Below are 14,720 nucleotides of genomic sequence, written 5' to 3' on the forward strand. Positions count from 1 at the left end.
ATTATTTTTTTATCCTTTATATTCATATTTTCGTTGGTAATAATATTATGTTAGTGTAAATAAACTTAAATATTTTACTTTTATAATTATAGAGATGCCAATATAATTTTTTTAAATTATAGGGATGGAGATACTAAAAATAGTTAACTACAAGGGATAATTTATAATTAATCCTAAAAATAAATTAATCCTAAAAAATTCATAAGTAAGATTTATTTTTTTTTAAAGTGCACGTATATACATATATAAAATATAAAATATGATTTTAATCATTATCCAATATAAATCTAACGTTAACGTATATATTCTTATAAAATAAAAAATATATTTGTGTACCGTATTCGAACTACTATTTCGTTCCACAACAAACAAGTGCTTTGGACTTGGATTGCTCGTAATCGCTCAGTTATTGGATTTCGGGTCGTTCGGACCCGTTATTTCCAGTCACCAGACGCTTCCGACGGAGTTCGATCGACCTCCCACCACAAGCTCTCCCGATCTCCAAGAGCCGGGAAACCCTAGCAATGGCGATCGCCGCCCTGCGTCGGATCCCTGTCCACCTCGCTCGATCCGATCCCTTCATCTATCTCCGGCCCCTTGCACGCCCCTGCTCCTCTTCATCTTCCGCTGCCATCGCTCCCTCCTCCTCCGGTTCCAAGAAGGTCGCCGACCGGATCGTCAAACTGCACGCCGTCGATCCCGAAGGAAGCAAGCGTGAAGTGGTCGGACTCTCCGGTCAGACGCTTCTCCGCGCTCTGATCAACGCCGGCCTCATCGACCCCGCGTCCCACCGCTTGGAGGAGATCGACGCCTGCTCCGCGGAGTGCGAGGTCCACATCGCGCAGCAGTGGCTCGACAAGCTTCCGTCGGCGTCCTACGACGAGCGTTACGTTCTCACCAGGGCCTCCAGGGACCGCATCCTCAACAAGCACGCCAGGCTCGGGTGCCAGGTCGTTCTCCAGCCCGAGCTGCAAGGTATGGTTGTTGCCGTCCCGGAGCCCAAGCCTTGGGACACCCCCTAGGTTGACAAGGCTCGTCTCTGTCGTCCCTTTCTCGACAAGGTTCGCTTGTGGTAGGAAAGCTTCGATTTTTATTGTTTTAATTCGAAAATAATGGTGATGACACTTGTTTTCCTATCATTTCAATGATCCTGTTATTCGATGAATGACTTCCTTTGTTGAAATTAGAATTCTACTTGTTCGCTTATATTTATTTGTGGTGAATAATTTTGATTGTGATGACCTAGGCGAATAATGCAAAATGCTTGATGAATTCCTCTCATTTGCTTATTTATAAAAATATGTCTGATGAATCGATTGAAAAACTTTAAAATTGCTTCAATTTTAGAAGGATTATGATAATGGGCTATGTCATGATATTTTAAGGAAGAGTGATAGAAGGAAGTATAGAATGTGAGGAGAATGTTTTCTATAATTAGTTTGAATGTATACCTAAAAGTTCAACAATATAAACTATTTTATTTGTTGTGACTTTTAATGAAAAAAGATAAAGAGAAGAAACAAGATGTTTCATATTTATTTTAGCATGGAAAAAACCTATGATAGAGTTCCAATAAATTGATTATAGAGACTTCAGAAATGAAAGGGGTATCCAAATGATTATACTGATGCAATAAAGATAATGTGTGATAGAATTATAGTTACTACTGTTGGGAAAACAACATATGATAAGAGTTTCCATAAATTGATTGTACAAACTTAAGAAATGAAAGGGTATCCTAATGATTGTATTGATGCAATAAAGATAATGTGTGATAGAATAGTCACTACTGTTGTGATTATGGGAAGTGTGTAGCAAGTTTTTTTACAATCACAGGTTTGCACTACTGATCACAATCGATCTTTTCATATTAGTAAAGATCTTACCAATCATATTGTTAGACATCCATTGTGTACTAGTGTAGGCCTCCATTTTGTATTCTTTTGATGTTGGCGTTTTGCTTGATGAGGCATGGATTTAAATTTGACATATATAGAGAGGGCAATAGAGTCTACTATAGGTTTAAAACTAATTAAAACTAAGACACAATATATGAAATGTTGTAATACTAAGAGAAGAATTGAAATTGATGGATAAAATTTTTTGTTGATAAAACTTTTAGGTGTCTTGAGTTCCCTCTTGAATGTATTATTCAATATGCAGAAGAGACTGATGAAGACAATGTTCTAAAAATATAAATGGTATCAAGGATCACCGTTTCGAGTACAGGATCCGTTTTAGTGATTTGATCGGATTGGTATACTAGTTAATACCAGTGTTCCATGTGTTGATACACCGGTACGTATCAACGTTTCAAAGAGGAAGAAAAAGGAGAAGAGGAAGCATGGGTGGAGGAAGAGGAGGAAGAAGAGAAAGCGGTGGAGAAGAAGAAGAAGCGGCAGAGATGAGGTGGGAGTCTACCTTGGAAGAAGGAATGCAGCGACAACAGCGTTGGCAATGGCATCATGAACCAGCAATGACGACAACGGCGGTGGTAGCAATGTTGGATGCGAGACGAGGGCTCGCAAATACTTTCTATTTTAGTTTTTTCCTTTTTTTAATGCTGAGTTGGATCGGCTCCACTGCTATTTTAAGGTTTATTTATTTATTTATTTATTTATTTGAGTTGGACCAGGCTACCCGAAACAGGGGTGGTCCATGTCCGGACCAGTATATATTGTCTGTTTTGTACTGTTTCAGGTGGTATGACAATCCTTGAATGGGATGTTTAAAAAGTAAAAGGGAGTGAAGAGTTTTGTGTGATCATACTGTGCCCCTTATATGTATAAGATAATTGTAAAGCCAGTTGTGCTTTATGGATTGAAATGTTGAAGCCTGAGAAACAACTCATACAGAGTTGGGTAACCAAAAAATGATGATGTTAGGTGGATGTGCAGAGCTACTAGAGTAGATAAAATAAGAAATATTTAGTAGTTAGATGATATAAAATGAGGAACAAGATCAAAAGAGACCTGCGAATCTATGATTAAATAAGGTTGTGCTGGAAGAGAGAGGAAAAACTACTCCAACTTTACCTGAAACTGTGCTAGAAACAATATAAAGAGGTATGAGCACTCTTGACTTCACTAGGTATACCACTATACACAGCTCAGTGGCCCTAAAGGATTTGTGCAGCCTACCCCAAATAGTTTAGATTATATTGCGTTGCATGATTGTCTAGTAGATTCTTGATTTTTGCTTTACGTGGCAACTAGGTTGAGAGGTTTCTTTTTCCCCCTGACCATGACTCGTAACAAAAAAAAATTGCACAGAAGACTACCTCTAATTTCTTTTGCATTCTTTTAATAGTTGTTACATGTTTCAGATTTTACATCCGTTCTCAGGAAATCTTATCTACTCAGTTGTTACATGCTTCACTCAGAGTCATAAATCTTCGACATTGTTTACCTGACAGGTTTGTGGAGTCCCCAGCTACATTAAATGGTTCTTCTGCATCAACTTTGTATTCTCGATCAAACGTTGTTTACTCTGCCAATTATTTTTCATTCCGATTTGGCTCTATGGTTGGCATATTTTTCTCTTAGTCCTTGGATTAAGCCTTTCGATTTTGGACTTTGCAGCAGCAGTAGGTAGTTCTATTTTTATTAGTGAATATATGTAGATTTGTGTTTTCCTGCTGACTGACTCTAGGCTTCAGAACAGCATTTGAAGGTACCTTGGAGGATGCTGTAGTTCTTTAGCTCATAGGTGTTTGGTGGCATGAAAAATGATTTCTTGATCTCTGTTCCTGAAGTTTCTTTCCATATATGTGTTTTCTCTCTCTTTTTTCTTTAGCTTTTTTTGTTAATTACTGTCAGATATTTTCAGTAAATCTATTTTAATCTTGAAATCTGCGATTTTAGCTTTGTTAACTTTAGTTAGTCATGTTACAATAGATGCTTCAAGAAAAAAGAGTAATCTTTCTGTCTTCTGATATAAATTATCATTGGATGTAAGAGTCTATAAGGTTGTTAAATTAGATGCCAATAGTTATTACCGTCAGAAAGCCCAAGCCCAAGATATGTTTTTGATCGCGGCTTTGAGTCGGTAGACCTGTGGTTGAACTATATCAATCTCTATTGACTTTAATGTTTGTTACTTACCTTAGGTGAAGGTAGACCTGTGGTTGAACTATATCAATCTCTATTGACTTTAATGTTTGTTACTTACCTTAGGTGAAGGGTTCAAATCCTCTGTGATAATTAATTCTACATCAACAAGCGCCTTTGCTTTTTGGGTATACTAATATCAAGATAATTATAATTGTCACATTTTATGTTTCGTGAGGTGTATCAAATTATTAGTTGGCCCGTCGGTAATGACGGAATCAGTTTGCTTTTACCGTTTTATTGCCGCATTCGATAAGAACGAGATGAAACAATCGGTCTCGGGGCGTGCAGAATGCTAAACACCTTACTTGTCTGATTCAGAAACTGTTCATGATTAATTCAATATTTCCTGTTGTCGTCTATGCTCGACAGACGTTTTTTTGGCATCGTCAGTTCTCACGTTATTAGATGCCATGCTACGCCTTATGATATCTATCTGCGATCAGACCAGTCTCAACCTAACGCAGTCCCATAAGATCTTTAAAAGAAAACAGACATTTAAACAAATGCATGACTTCGTATGCGACGGATTATTTTGGGGTTTTGCTTTCAATAACTCGTGTCTATATCCTTACAAAATTAGTCACGTGAATGTGGTGACTAAGCTGTATGTGGACTTTTTGTAACTCGTACACAACAAGGGAGATCGATCTATGGTATGTACCTTTGTACATAACACGAACATAACATTTCTAACATCTTACAATTCACATCAAAAACAAAAACCACATTTGAAGTATAAAGGAGGCGTGAGAGATAATAACACAACTCTATATAGGTAGGCAAACCGTCAACTAGTTGACCAAATTAATGCAAGCTTGACAAGAAGTTGAAAGAGCATAAATTGTAATCAATTGTTGCTCAGGTTAACAAACTGGAATGACATCATCATAACAAAGTATTCCACTAAACCTTGTCTTGTACCTGACCAAAGTCTCACAAATGTGGGTGCAAAGCTGATTACCATGATCCCTCAGCTCCCTTGCTTGGGTTTTGGAAGGCAGAGAAACCCCAATAGGTCTTCAGGGCATATGGCTGAGAGATGGTCACCCCTTCGTCGGTTATCTTCGCAATCTGCAATCACAGTTAAGACATGAACAAAGATGCTACATAAGCCTCCGATGCCGGAAATTGTCAAAATTATTGGTGAGGATTAATGAACAAATCATATATGCCACATAGCACAGACATGTAAAGTAAAATTTCAGACTTGTAAGATTTATATGCAACTAGTCCTTTTAACAAACTGTTTGAAGTAATCTTAGAGTTAAAAAACAATAAGACATGCTCGATGCTAACGGAAACACCAAACAGACAGGTCATCCTTATAAAGTAGGCACTCAATTGCAACAAATGTGAATTTCCAATATTGAAAAATAAAAAATAATAGGAGAGCATTAGGATATAGAAAAAACATGCAGTGTTAACTGGAGTTGCATCAACCTCCATCAGTCATCTCGGACGGTGTAAGACACCTTGACACTCTTTTCAGCTCAAATATCATCCAAGATGGTATGAGTGCAATCTTTGTATCTATAGGACTCATAAATATCTATAAAATTATCTTCTAAAGTTTCACAATTTTAAATATGGCAATTTAGTTTTCTCCTACGTGTCCCGTTCTCTATTTTGTCATCATGAGAAATCAAAGTATTAGTTATGCATCTGAATCGAATTCATATCTTCTTATCCATTAAACGCAGGCTACAATAAGAAACACAATCTATTGCATTCTATTAAAGCATGTTTTCCACAGTCAACCAACATCAGATAATAACTGATATGCATGCATATGGGATCATGCAACATGCACTGAAAGCCATGGTAGATTGTGACCGACCATTTGAATAAGGATTGTGGCACTTATATGTGAAATTATCAATTTCAACTGGAACTGCATTGCATCAAATATGAATCTTTGGTTCCGTGCACATAGGATATGTCTTAACAAGGAAAGTATTTTGTTGCACATAAGGACATCAAATAGGACTTGCAAATAGTAACTAGGGCAAGGCTTGATGCTGCATGAACCAAGGTCTAACTGCACAAAGGCTGGACCGACAAAAGTAAGTGACAATGATGTCTAAGCAAGCATCATGAGATAATTCTGGAACGTCACTACCCACTATTTACTTAGATGAACAGATCTAGTTGAATCGAACCCTAATCCATTCATGTTTGCTCTCCCCCTCCCTTTGGAAAATGTCTCTTTCTAAATGAATGTGTTCATCTCGATTCATTCCCTACTGTCACTTAGACACACTTGATCAAGTTCATCGGATCTACAACATATCTCTATCTACACCATTTAACACCCTCTAATCATACTTCCATTTGTCAGTTTCAGTCTCCACCACCACAACTATCTTTCTCTAGTCTCCCTCTTCCCATACTCTACTGTGTGAGCTTAATGAAACCTGTTTGCTCTCTCTCTCTCTCTCTCTCTCTCTCTCTCTCTCTCTCTCTCTCTCTCACACACACACACACACACACACACACAAGCATACAATTAATATAATGAAGTTCCAACTGAAATACTAATGACAACAGACAAAATCATGGGCAGGGGAAAATCATACCTGAAACTTATTAATTGCTGATCTATCACGATATAAGAGCACAAGCAAGCACTTCTCCAGCAACTTAACAGCCTCTTCAAAGCTCAAATCCTCACGCCATTCAGCACGAAGTATTGGCCTTGCAAGATGATTTCCAAATCCAGTAGCAACATGATTGTCCTCAAAATGTGTGCCAATCATGCCAACCTAAATTTTATCAAGCATTTCACACTTAAGATAAGAGTCAGGACTAAAGACATTCACTATAGAAACAGGGACATACCATGCCAAGATACTTCTGGCCATTCTTCACTCCACCAAGAACAAGTGAATTCCAAAGAGGATTGAACTTATTACGCCTGTTATACATCACCCGAGTGAGGTAGTTGTGAACCTCCTTTGGACCAAGCGAATTCCCATCATCCCACATGTTATCATACAGGCTGAAGAAAAATAACACACTTAATTCAACGAAAATATCAATAAAAACAAGCATTTGATGTTAGTTTAACATAAAGATCAATAATACATTTTCAGAAACTTCTTGACCAATACAAAATAGAAGATGATGACTATTCTACACTTATGACATGTCTTTTTCAGTCTGAGATCAAGTTCTTACATGAGCTCATCAAGATAACGCAAAATCTCCTGGAAATCACTGATTTCTCCACTTGCTCCAAGAAGAGAATGTTTACCAATGTGTTTTATACGCTCTACACTCTTGTATCGTAAAGTGGATCCATAGGAACCTGCAGGACATAAACAGTCATAAGCTTATGAATGCAAGTAGTTCAAACTTCAGAGCAAATATAAAAGCAGTGAAAATTGATGGTATTATCTACTACATCACATCATATTCTGTTTTTTTTTTGTAAAGGGTAAATGGTGCTCTAAACTAAGAGTGTTTCAATTCTTCTAACAAAAGGAAGCCAAAACTTGTTTTTTCTTTTTAACATATGCTATTATTGCATTTATTCCCAAATATCTATTATTTGTATTTGATAATTAAAATTTTTGAATGCTGCCTCAACAGATTATCTATAAGTTGATTTTCCCAAGAGGTTCAATATTTGAGCAGCTTTTGCAATTTTCTACAGTTTTTGATAGCTTATTGTTTACTTTTTGGACAAACAAATTTTCTCCTCTTGCCCACAGTGCATCAAATGTTGCATGAGTTGGCCCATTTGAAGTTACCATCATATGACCTATTTATATTAGCAACACAGTGAACTTGTCAACAAATACGATATTACCATATCCAGCATGATAATTGTTTGGTTTCATTATGTGCTCCTTACCACTTTCTCTATTTAATTTGGCCTAGCCTATTTCAAAAGATCTACTTGCTTTCTTAATGTCAATATTAGTAGTACCAGAGCAATTCATATCCAATTGGCATTAGATAAGGTCATTTCTTGCATGACCCTTGATTAGTTAATAATTAAACTAGAAGACATCAATAACAAACTAGATTCCAAGGTTCTTAATTCTGGGCATACCACCAGGTACAGTCCGATGTTCGTGGGTCCAACATGGGACTGTCATATGGATCGGGCGATATCATGCAGTTCATTAAGGATTGGGTGCATACAACCTTGAAGCTATTGCTATCAATCACATACTCCTTAGCTTCATCCTTCTCCTTCTACTCCTCCTCCCTTCTTCTTTCCTTCTCTCTGGTCAAGGAAGTATCAACCTGCACATAGTGTTGATACTTCAAATGCATAACAATACTATCCTGGTCTAGCCACTGATCATGGACCAAAATTTTGAACCTTGTTTGATCCAATGTCTATTTATTTCTTTTTGCATTCTGTTTGTTCTTCTCACTGTTATCTAGCCATTGTGTGGATGTCTCCTTTTCATATGAGATTAACTGTGGTTGTTATTGGTAGTCTGAACCAAGGATTTTAATTTCGAATGATACTGCCAATACCAAGCGTACATACCAATCCGCCAAGAGACCGCTACGCGGACCACTCTCTACCGAGTGGTATCAACCTGGCTACAGTGAGGGAAGACGAAGCATCGAGGGAGAAGAGGGAGAAGGCGCTCAAAGAATCGGGAGTAGATCGATGCTTCTCGATCAAGCGTCGCCCTCCCTCAACGATCCCGATTCAGGAGGTAACGGAGAGGCGACGGCTTGACTTCTTCGCCGCGTTCTTCGCCGAGGGCCAGAGACATCTGCGACCTTCGATGTCTTCGCCAAACGCCGCAAATGAGGAGAAGACCGCGTCTTCTAATCTAACGCAACGAGGACAATAAAAAGGAGGCAACATACGCCTCCTTTTCTATTTTTTATAATTTTCATATTTTTATACGTTGATTTTTTTATTTTTATATACCGAACGATACACCCTAGCGTACTACTCGATACACACGTACCATACCATATCGAGCAAAGCTCAAAACTCTGATACGGTATGAAATTACGAACCTTGGTTTAAACAACAATAATATCAGGCTTTCAACATACTCAGCTAAGATATTGATATAACTAAAGCTTCAACTTCACCAGGACATGTCCAACAAACTAGAAAGACTAAATTTCAAACATTACATTTGTGGTATTCGTGTTTTACAATTTTGACCCTTGTATTATAAAACTTTTCACCACATCCTAATAGTTTGCACTGTTTATCATAGAGAAATCACTGTTAGCTCTTCTACAGTTTTTCTTGTTATTTCCATTGCCATCTTAAATTCTCAACCTGGTCCCGTAAGCTTGGTCCAAGGAGGAAGTGTTAAAAAATAGACTTAGTCATCAAATCCTAGCCTAGCATTTTTAAACAAGGTTGACCACAGAGGAAATAAACTGGGGAAGGGAAGGAGAGGAGGGAGGGGTCTGGGAGGAATGTCATGAAAAGATAATCCAAACAGTGATAAGAATAGAGGGAAAACTAGGTATTACCTCCCATGTCAGCAGCCAAAATAACACCATCTTTATATTTCATGCCTATCACTGATGTACCAGTCACATACGGATACCTGTCAAAAGGTTTCACATGTTCAAGATTGTATCATAACATGGTTGCATTGAGTAAAGAAGATTATATGAATCAAGTAAAAAAATTGGCAGAAATGATCACAAAATATTAGGTCAAACATGAATCTAAAATGCATATTGCGCAAGTGCATAGCATATCAAAACAGAAATGCATGTAGTGACATAAATTGAGCAGCATTTCATGCTAAGAATTTCCAACTCATACAAGCATCTGCTATCGGAGCGGATGTCTCAGCATAAAATACTGCATGTTTAGGTTATCTAGTTTTGCTGGCTGAATTTGCAATATAATACATCCAATAAAAAGAGAAATAATTATGATAAAAGTTTCGAGTTCATCATATCTAACTCATCTATGAAGCATGGCTCAGATGCAGATCTAACTATCACACTTAGTAAAGGAGCAAAAAGGATGCATTGTTAAGTGCCATAAGAATCTGAAATCTAGAAGATAATTTCAATAATAATCTGTGTCAATATACCGAAAACTAATTAGAAACAATTATGAAAGGGTTTAATGAGTGCCAGACTCAGATACATATCCAACAAGTGGTCACAATTCACTTGAGAGTGCAGAGAAATTTGTTGATTGATGTGTTCAAGGCTTCAACCTACAAATCCTTCTTATACTAGATGACATAGCCATTTAAAATGCAGCAAAAATTTTCCGAAAAACATTACTCGACCCGAGTTATGTGGCAAGGTGTTAAGAAATCCTAAGATGATAGAAGCAAACGCATCACGCTCGTTCCAAAGAAAATGACCGCATCAATCAATGCTGCTTCTTACGATATATCCACTAACTATTTTAGCACGCCTAAAAGCCATCTTCTTCAGCTCGATAGCCACCACTAGTCACAGATGGGGGTGGGCGCGGCGCGGGATCGATCCACTGATAGAACATGGAAAGGAAAAGGCAGAGCAAGGACCACACGAGATGGGTAGACATAAATTTTTGTCAGCCGATCAGCTCCCACTGGGAACAACACCAACAGTACAAGATCTACCCTAAACACCACCACGCAGCAGCGTAAACTCATTCAAATCATTCGCCCAAAGAACTCAATCATGCGTATCCAACAAAAGAAAAAATCAAAAAAAGGGAGCGATTGCAAGATCCATACAAGGTCCTTTCAGTTCCATTTTCCGAGATCGCCGAGTCCTTCACGGCCACCATCTGCAATCAAGAAACCAACTCGAATTCAACGAACTCGAAGAACCGAAGGGAATAAGGAAAACAAGCTGACCTCCATGCCGTTCGCGCGATGGATTGCAAGTCGTTCCATAGGAAGGGGAGCAGAACAAGGTGGGTGTTTAGGGTTCGCCGATGCGGGCTGGCCAGGGGCGTACGGCGTAGTAATTAAAGGGAAGCAGCATCGGCTTGGAGATCAAGAAAGGTTGGTTGGGCCGGTTCTGGGCCGGGCCTAACTAGACTTATATCGAATCTATTGGGCTTAGCTTGGACTTGAGCCTACGTTCTCTAAATTCTATTTATTCTATTTTATTATATTATAAAAATTAATGTATATATATATATATATATATATATAGAGAGAGAGAGAGAGAGTTCAACTTTTGACCCATCGAGTCAAACGGATTGACCTCCGATCCTATTCCAAATAATTTTTAGCCAAATTATTTCATGATTTTAAGCTATGATTGGAATCAGAGTTACGATCTAAATGATCTGCATGTAGAGACTTGGTTATTTAGAGTGGTATTTTAAGCTTTGTACTGAGACTTCGCTCCGTGGTAAAGAAAGAAACCAAAGCTAATGTTATATAACATTTTGTAGAGTAGCATTGACGTGTGAAGATGTCGACTGCTCTCCATCCTTCGTCAGTGCTTGGAGGTGCAGCTGGTGGCCAACAGCACCCCGGCGGGCGGCGCACCCACGACGATGTTGCAGTGGCGCCGGGTCCGGAACGTGTAGTGTAACCAGCCGCCAATATCGGACCGCGTCCGGAACGAGGCCACCACCTTCATTGCATGCCTGTTCCCGGTCTCCCCCGCACGCCAGGCCTCCGCCGCGTCGGCCGGCAGCGCCACACTGCTCGACACCATGCGGACGTAGCGCAGCACCGCCTCCCTCCTCCGCTCGCGGAACGGCCCCAGGCCCTGCGTCGCGATCAGGACGCTGCGGAAGTACAGGTCCAGCTGCACCTGGCCGAATCTCAAGTCCACCTTCTGGTTGGGGTTGGAGAAGTTAGCGAGGACGGAGAGGTCGGCGTTGAGGAGGCCGCCGCCGTCGAGGATGGCGCCGTTGAGGTTGGCGCTGGAGATCTCGAGTTGGGGGCCCTTGGGCTTGACGACGAGGTACACGATGAGGATGGCGAGGCCGGCGAGGATGATAGCGACCCACAGCAGCGTGCAGCACGCGCCTACGAGCCAAAAGGCTGGGTGCGTCGGTTGCGGCCGGGTGAGGAACTCGGAAGGCCGATGAACCCGAGGCACCCGCCGTTCCTGTTGGTGATGCGAGTGGTTTGCTTGGTTTCCGCCATGCATGGTTGGCGTGGTGGGTTTGGGTGGAAGACTGAGCAGTAGTCGAGGAGGGAGGAAGGAGAAGAAGATTGCTGGTTTCATATAGGAGGTGGAAAGGGAAAGCAATTATGGTGGGGGGGAAGGAGGCAAGGAATCCAAATGGTGCACAAGCAATGCAATGCTGAATCATGCAAGTAATGAATACCATTCTGCTACCAAGAACTCTACTCGGTGGAGATGCCTAATCTATGGATATTGACGGAGGGCGCATCAGATACAGTTCGTCCATCCTGGAACCGATCCAGTTCTTAGCACCCATCGAGTTCACTTCAGTGCTCTGCATTTTCGTTAATCTACACAGAACGATGAGATGAATGAGGAGGAGGAGTGCTGACCGTCGATGGATAATCATCGGTTCAAATTGGGAATCGAACCGATCTAATCAAAATCAAATCTGAAATTGACTAATGGTTCTACTATAATCGAACCGAGACTCTCCACCCCTCGAATTAGAATCGAAACTCATGGTTCCAATTCGGATCGAACCGAAATAGTCACGTGATCGATTAGTGGAATGTTATTATGGAATAATAATAATAATAATAATAATAATAATAATAATAATAATAATAATAATAATAATAATAATAATAATAATAATAATAATAATAAAAAAATATATAAAGACACTTTTTCATTTTTATTATTCTGACACCAAATGAATCTGTCTACTGCTCACTAATTGCAACTAATAATCTCTCTGGTGTTTTCCAATTGTAATATGGCAAGCGCAAGTTCAGTGCCTCCGAGTTCAATAAAGAAGAATTTAGATTGTTCTACTATTTGTGCCAACCCAATAATATCAACATTTCAACATAGAAAAAGAAGAAGATATAGTAACTAAAACAATCGAGTATCCACTTCAATAATATAAGAAATTCTGATGGTCTATTTTAGGTCATTTACAACTATTGCTCTTAAAATTTTTAAATTTAAAGAAGAAGGTCACTGAGAAAAAAGAAAAAAAATTCCTACTCAAGAAGGTCTTGACAAAATATTTTATTATAGGTAAATTTACAACTATTGCTCTTAAAATTAACAAAATACAGCTCACCATTCTTAAATGTTTTATTTTTCTATCGAAAAAAGGAATTAGCGATATTTGTTTCCACTGGATAATTTTTTTTTTAATTTTGCTGAAAAATTAAGTTATGTTAATTATTCTCAAAATGTTTTAAATCATGTTATAAAACATGTTCATAAGACCACTCTCACATGCACTATTCACAAATTTTTTTTATTTCTATTTATAGCGATTTTTAGAGTAATCATCTACGTCACAATTACATGTCATTGAGTTGACAAGGATTAGACTACTTAAGAAAGAGTAATTATCTTTAGAGTTTTTGATGAAAGACATACTATCAATAATATTTATAAAATAATAAAAAAGCTAGTTTGAAGAAATATAGTATGATTTTTATTTTTTTAACAAAGCATATTAAAATACTACATATATTCTTGAGTTGGGAACAAGTTTATATTAGGATCATGTCAGCAATAAGAGAAGGGATGAATTCGTGCTTTCGTAAAAATGATGGTTTGAAAATTTTCGTTCGATGAAAATTGATATTGGACAAGAGTTAACTTGAAAGCGTAAAAACAATGGTTTGAAAATTTTTGTTCGATGAAAATTGATATTGGAAAAGAGTTTAACTTGAAAACGCATTCATAAGCATAATAAGAATAGTAAATCAGTTTGTAATATGAGAATAAAAAGCAGAACAAAAATGTAAATTAATTTGTCTCTCCTTGATCGAAGCTAGTCTTGCGTCACTCAAAACGTAAATTAGATCACAAACTCATCAATTGATTTCATCATCAAAATCCAAGATTTAATAATCTCTTCTTTTTTTATGATGACAATCATCATAAAGTTTAAACTAAACTTTCCCATCAATATGACATAATTTTAATTATGAATTATATGCAATACATCATATTATTACTTACATCACAAGTTCAAGTATTATATCCAAACCATCATACATAATAAAATTTCATTTTACCATACATGATTATCATCATACATTCTCCCCCTTTGTCATCAACAAAATGGAGAAATGCAACCAGCAATTTTTGAAATATATAAGTTCTACTTCATTATAGAATAGGCAAGCTTAGCAAGTTTTAGAGATATGCTGGATTTGCTTCTCTTTTGATATGTGCAAGATAGTAATTTTTGAATCTTGTTGAAGTATGCAAGCTAGCAATTCTTGCTTCTATTTGTAATTTGCAAGTTTTGCATCATGAGCTAGCAATTCTTTCTCCCCCTTTGTTATTGTAAAAAAAGGAATACATTAGTACAAAATTTATCTTTTTACATCAATTTTCTAATCATAATAAAAATTAATAACAACAATAAGTTTGTATCAATATTTCAATCATCAAAAATGAAAAATCAAATCATGAATACTCAAAGATGATGAGTCATTTTTGACAAATCTTTTTTTTAGTAAATAATAAAAAAAAATGTTAGGAGATTAAATAGTCAATAATCTT

General features: G+C 37.9%; 3 protein-coding genes across 4 annotated transcripts; 1 reads left to right on the forward strand and 2 right to left on the reverse strand.

The window, feature by feature from the left end:
• The first annotated feature begins 400 nt into the window (after positions 1-400).
• Positions 401-3,753, forward strand: LOC135652385 (uncharacterized). Of its 2 annotated transcripts, none has more exons than XM_065173257.1 (2): positions 401-1,061; positions 3,416-3,753. In XM_065173257.1, exon 1 carries the CDS (start codon positions 525-527, stop codon positions 1,020-1,022), a length of 498 nt encoding a protein of 165 aa, XP_065029329.1. In that variant the 5' UTR covers positions 401-524; the 3' UTR covers positions 1,023-1,061; positions 3,416-3,753. The 2 variants fall into 2 exon arrangements, with proteins under 2 accessions (XP_065029329.1, XP_065029330.1); XM_065173258.1 differs by lacking the exon at positions 3,416-3,753 and adding an exon at positions 2,164-2,816.
• Positions 3,754-4,859: 1,106 nt separating this feature from the next.
• On the reverse strand, positions 4,860-11,040 carry LOC103971512 (proteasome subunit beta type-4). Its single transcript, XM_009385542.3, has 7 exons — positions 10,925-11,040; positions 10,802-10,854; positions 9,582-9,658; positions 7,290-7,419; positions 6,951-7,110; positions 6,689-6,874; positions 4,860-5,183 (listed from the first exon to the last, which is right to left on the reverse strand). Exons 1-7 carry the CDS (start codon positions 10,961-10,963, stop codon positions 5,070-5,072), a joined length of 759 nt encoding a protein of 252 aa, XP_009383817.2. The 5' UTR covers positions 10,964-11,040; the 3' UTR covers positions 4,860-5,069.
• Positions 11,041-11,516: 476 nt separating this feature from the next.
• Positions 11,517-12,182, reverse strand: LOC135652993 (uncharacterized protein At1g08160-like). The gene has a single exon (XM_065174401.1). It carries the CDS (start codon positions 12,180-12,182, stop codon positions 11,517-11,519), a length of 666 nt encoding a protein of 221 aa, XP_065030473.1.
• Between the last annotated feature and the right edge of the window lie 2,538 nt (positions 12,183-14,720).

This window comes from Musa acuminata, chromosome BXJ3-11 (genome assembly GCF_036884655.1).
Source record: "Musa acuminata AAA Group cultivar baxijiao chromosome BXJ3-11, Cavendish_Baxijiao_AAA, whole genome shotgun sequence".
Classification (NCBI taxonomy): domain Eukaryota; kingdom Viridiplantae; phylum Streptophyta; class Magnoliopsida; order Zingiberales; family Musaceae; genus Musa; species Musa acuminata.